General features: G+C 52.5%; 1 protein-coding gene across 3 annotated transcripts; it reads left to right on the plus strand.

Moving 5' to 3' along the window:
* Nucleotides 1–326: 326 nt before the first annotated feature.
* TIMM10 (translocase of inner mitochondrial membrane 10) lies at nt 327–2,696 on the plus strand. Of its 3 annotated transcripts, none has more exons than XM_060606697.3 (3): nt 327–402; nt 903–1,018; nt 2,240–2,696. In XM_060606697.3, the coding sequence occupies exons 2-3, from the start codon at nt 948–950 to the stop codon at nt 2,439–2,441; spliced, it is 273 nt and encodes a 90-aa protein (XP_060462680.1). In that variant the 5' UTR covers nt 327–402; nt 903–947; the 3' UTR covers nt 2,442–2,696. The 3 variants fall into 3 exon arrangements, with proteins under 3 accessions (XP_060462680.1, XP_060462678.1, XP_060462679.1); XM_060606695.3 differs by having other exon boundaries at nt 340–471; XM_060606696.3 differs by having other exon boundaries at nt 367–467.
* The last annotated feature ends 1,327 nt before the right edge of the window (nt 2,697–4,023 follow it).

A 4,023-nucleotide genomic window follows, 5' to 3' on the forward strand; every position in this document is an offset into this window, starting at 1 on the left:
AAACAGAACTGCTTTTGGGGGCGGCTTTCCTTCCCTGCGCCTACTTTGCTGCCGTGGCGTCAACTCTCCGGGGGGTGCGGGCGAGGCTCACCGGGCTCGGCCCCGCGACCCTTCCTCCGGAACAGTTAAATTCAGACCTCCCCGCGATCACCCAAGGGACTTGACAGCCAGGCTGCAGGCGCTCTGCACTCCGCCCAAGCCTCTATGGTGTTTTGGTGTCCTCTCTAGCATTTGCAAGGCGTCTTCGCCTCCAGCCGCGGCCGGCGGCTCCCTCTCTATGGTAGCGGATTTCCCAGCGCACCTCATTGGTACTTCATTCCGGAAGCGGGTCCGACCAAAGAGGCGGGAGTTCCCTCCCGGAAGTGACCCACGTGCTTCCGCCTTAGCCTACCTGGTTTTACGGTGAGTTCCTGGTATCTGCCCTGAGCTGGGGTCACTGCGGGCGTTGAGACTGGCTCCAGGCCGTGGTAAGTGAACTCTCGACTCAAGGTGACCCTGATAATGGCGCCGCCATTTCAGAGGTGCAGCCTCTGGACCGGGACCTGGGCGCCCTCGCTCCGCGTGTGATCGAATTCCCAGCGCCCTAGAGGTTCAGGCCCGCGGTTTAGTGTTTCTTTCCGGGCTCCCCATCTTCTCCTGGATAGAAGTGGCCACGAGGGACTGAGCGTCAGGGCTCCCGGGCTCGATTTCTAGGCCCTCCATTGATGCGCTGTGTGACCTTGGGCTAGGCAGTGTTCCTTTTCTGGGCCTCAGTTTCCCCGTCTGTGAGATGGGGTGGTTAAACTCACTGAGGTCAGTGGCTCCTGCCCGCCCGGTGTCCTATGATTCCTCCACATCCCCCATCCCCTGGGATGGGAAACTGAATGGGAGGGGTTGATGCTGACGGTGATGCCTGCTCCCAGGTCGAGGAGGCCAGAAGGAGATCCCTTCCACGGTGCAGGGCTGAGATGGATCCGCTCAGGGCCCAGCAGCTGGCTGCAGAGCTGGAGGTGGAGATGATGGCTGATATGTACAACAGGTAAGAGCCAACCGCGCGTTACCTTGTCTTCGAGAATGAGCCTAGGTCACCCTTTCTCAGAGTACCTTTCTGAGGGTACCCACCCCCACCTGCGAACCTCATGGTGGAGGGCTAATGCAAAGGCAGTATGGGGTCACTAGAATGAGTTGGACATTTAGATCGGGATGCTGATGGCGAGGAAGGAGCTGAGCAGGAAGGGCAGTTAAAGCTCTGATTAGGTTCCAGGAGCAGTTGAGCATCTGCCTTTTGACAAACAGTACGTAGCCCACTTAGCAGTGGACGCTTCTTAAACTTGTACTCCACCTCAGGCACCTGCTGAGCATTTTACACACCTTAATCTTTTAAAAAAATCTTCAAAATGGACCCACTGGGCTAACTTTAGTTGTCCCATTGTACAGTGAAGACATGGAGGCTTCTGGAGGTTCAAGAACTTTCTCGGGGTTCACAGTTGGTGAATAGCAATGTCAGGACTAGTACATCAGTCTGACTCCAGACTAGTGGCCACAGCCATATGGCAAATTTGGGAACAAATTGACTCCATCAATCACCGCTCTTATGGCCTTGGGCAAATCACTTGGATTGTTGGACTGGTGTTTCTCCCGTAAAATGGAGATAATAACAGTACCTACCTCCTGGAGACATTGTTAATGTTAAACGAAGAAATGTATGACAAGCTCTAAGTATCGAGCCCAAGACGTAGAAGGCAATCCACACGTGTTTGCTGTTTTTATCGGCTTAAGCTTCCTGGTATTTTCTCTTGGTGGTTTATCTGGGAAGCTGTATGTTAGAATACTTTTCAAATGTTTTAAATAATTTTAAAATGTAGGCTGTGAGGTCAGGGTCCGTGGGTTCATAGCCAAGCTTTATGGGATCCTGAGGCTCTCCATGCCTTAATTTCCTTATCTGTAAAATGGGGATAGTGATAGCGCCTCTACCTCAGAGGATTATTGTGGGGACTGCATGACAGTCTGTGTCAAGCACTTAGCATAATGCCTGGAACCTAGCCAGTGCTCAACTAACGGTTCCTATATAATCAGTCATAAACGTGGGCTCAGATGACGTGAGGACTGTCAAGGACATTCCGAGATGGTTGAGATGCAAACTGAGGATTTAGACCGCCTTCTTGGGAGGTGAAATCAGTGTAACGGGGCAGGAATGATGGAGAGTTCCTGGTATGCCTCAGGATGCTGCCAACCTGACCTTGCCCTTGCTTCTCCCCAGAATGACCAGTGCCTGCCACCGGAAGTGCGTGCCTCCCCACTACAAGGAAGCAGAATTGTCCAAGGGCGAGTCTGTGTGCCTGGACCGCTGTGTCTCCAAGTACCTGGACATCCATGAGCGGATGGGCAAAAAGTTGACAGAGTTGTCTATGCAGGATGAAGAGGTGATAAAGAGGGTGCAGCAGAGCTCTGGGCCCGTGTGAGGCCCCAGCCGGTATACATCCCGAGGTGCGCCCTGTCTCTTCCCACTTGTCTAACAAAAGTGCCCCCATTGGGTGTCATCTGTGAAGACGGCCAGGCCTAGGCTCCTTGTGGAGAGGCTCCAGGAGCCCAGAGTATGATAGAGCTGTCTCCCGGTTGAAGAAGGGGTGTTTGTCCCCCTGGGATGTGACTGTGCATGTACGTGTATGTGTGTGTGTATATATACATATATATTAAAACGGATTTGTCGACACTTACCATATGCAGAGCAGTGTGGCCGGCACTTGGGGTAGAGGCAGCAGACACAGGCTCTACCAGCAGAGGGGGTCCAGCGTGGTGTTTGAAAGCACAGACTGGTCCGAAGGTTTAGGTTCCTGCCACAGGTCGGCCACTTGCCCTGTGACCCTGAACTTGTCCCTTCCCTGTGCTGTAGCTTCCTCATCTGTCAAATGGGGACAGTCGTAGGGCTGTTGGGAAGATTAAATGATGTACCATGTGCACAGCTTTTAGAATAATGACTAGGGCACAGGCAGTGCCCAGTAAGTATTAACCATATACATGTGTTGAAATAAAAGCTTAAAATTTAAGTGGAGTCAGGCAGGCATTTTTCCAGATCTCAAGGAAATACTTAGAGGAGCGAGTGAACAGGAGATGGGATTTGAGAAGGAAGCAGCCAACCCCTTGGTTCCAAATGGCAATATCGAAACATGTGAAGGGCCCAAACTCGGGTGTGATGTGAGTGATCAGGGAGGGGACTGAGTGAAACCCACTGCCATTCGCTGCTCACCTGAATCAGAAACTGCACTCCTCACTCTTCACATGATGTCCGAGGTAGCTCTTTCCACCATCTTTCTGTGCCGCCATAATGGTGCACGTGAATGTCCTGGCCGATACCCTCGAGAGCATTAACAACGCTGAAAGAGGCAGGCGTCAGGTTCTTACTAGGTCATGCTCCAGGGTCATCGTCCGGTTCCTCATTGTGATGAAGCATAGTCACTTTGGCAAAGTTGAAATCGTTGATGATCACAGAGCTGGAAAATTGCTTGTGAGCCTCGCGGGCAGGTTAAACACGTGTGGAGTGATCTGAGATACAACTCAGAGATCCAGAAAAGTGGCAGAATAACCTGCTCCTGTCCCACCAGTTTGGTGTCGTTGCACTGACCGTCTCAGCCGGCGTCATGGGGACCATGAAGAAGCAAGACAAAAACACACAGAAGGGAAAATCCTGGGATTCTCTTCCTAGGGATGGAATATGTGCATGCAAATAAAATGTCTCGATGGTAACAAAACATCTGACCTAATCCACTCACCTGGGCTAAGGGGTCCTATAGGGGAGTGGGGGCCCAGAGAGGTGGTTGCTGGCCGGAGGTCTCATGAGAGGAGCGATCACATCGAAGCCAGGACTGACTGCTACACTTTGCCGCCTCACTGAGGAGACCAGTGCCTCGACTTCCTGTCCTTCTTGTCCTGAGTGCCTCAGAGAGCTGCAGCTTGCAGAACGTGTGGGTCACTCCAGGTGGGGTTTTGGTTGACACCAATGCCACCGGAAGGAGTGCCTTCATGGTAGAAGGTGGGTACCTGGGA

This window comes from Panthera onca, chromosome D1 (genome assembly GCF_046562875.1).
Source record: "Panthera onca isolate mPanOnc1 chromosome D1, mPanOnc1 haplotype 2, whole genome shotgun sequence".
NCBI classification, from domain to species: domain Eukaryota; kingdom Metazoa; phylum Chordata; class Mammalia; order Carnivora; family Felidae; genus Panthera; species Panthera onca.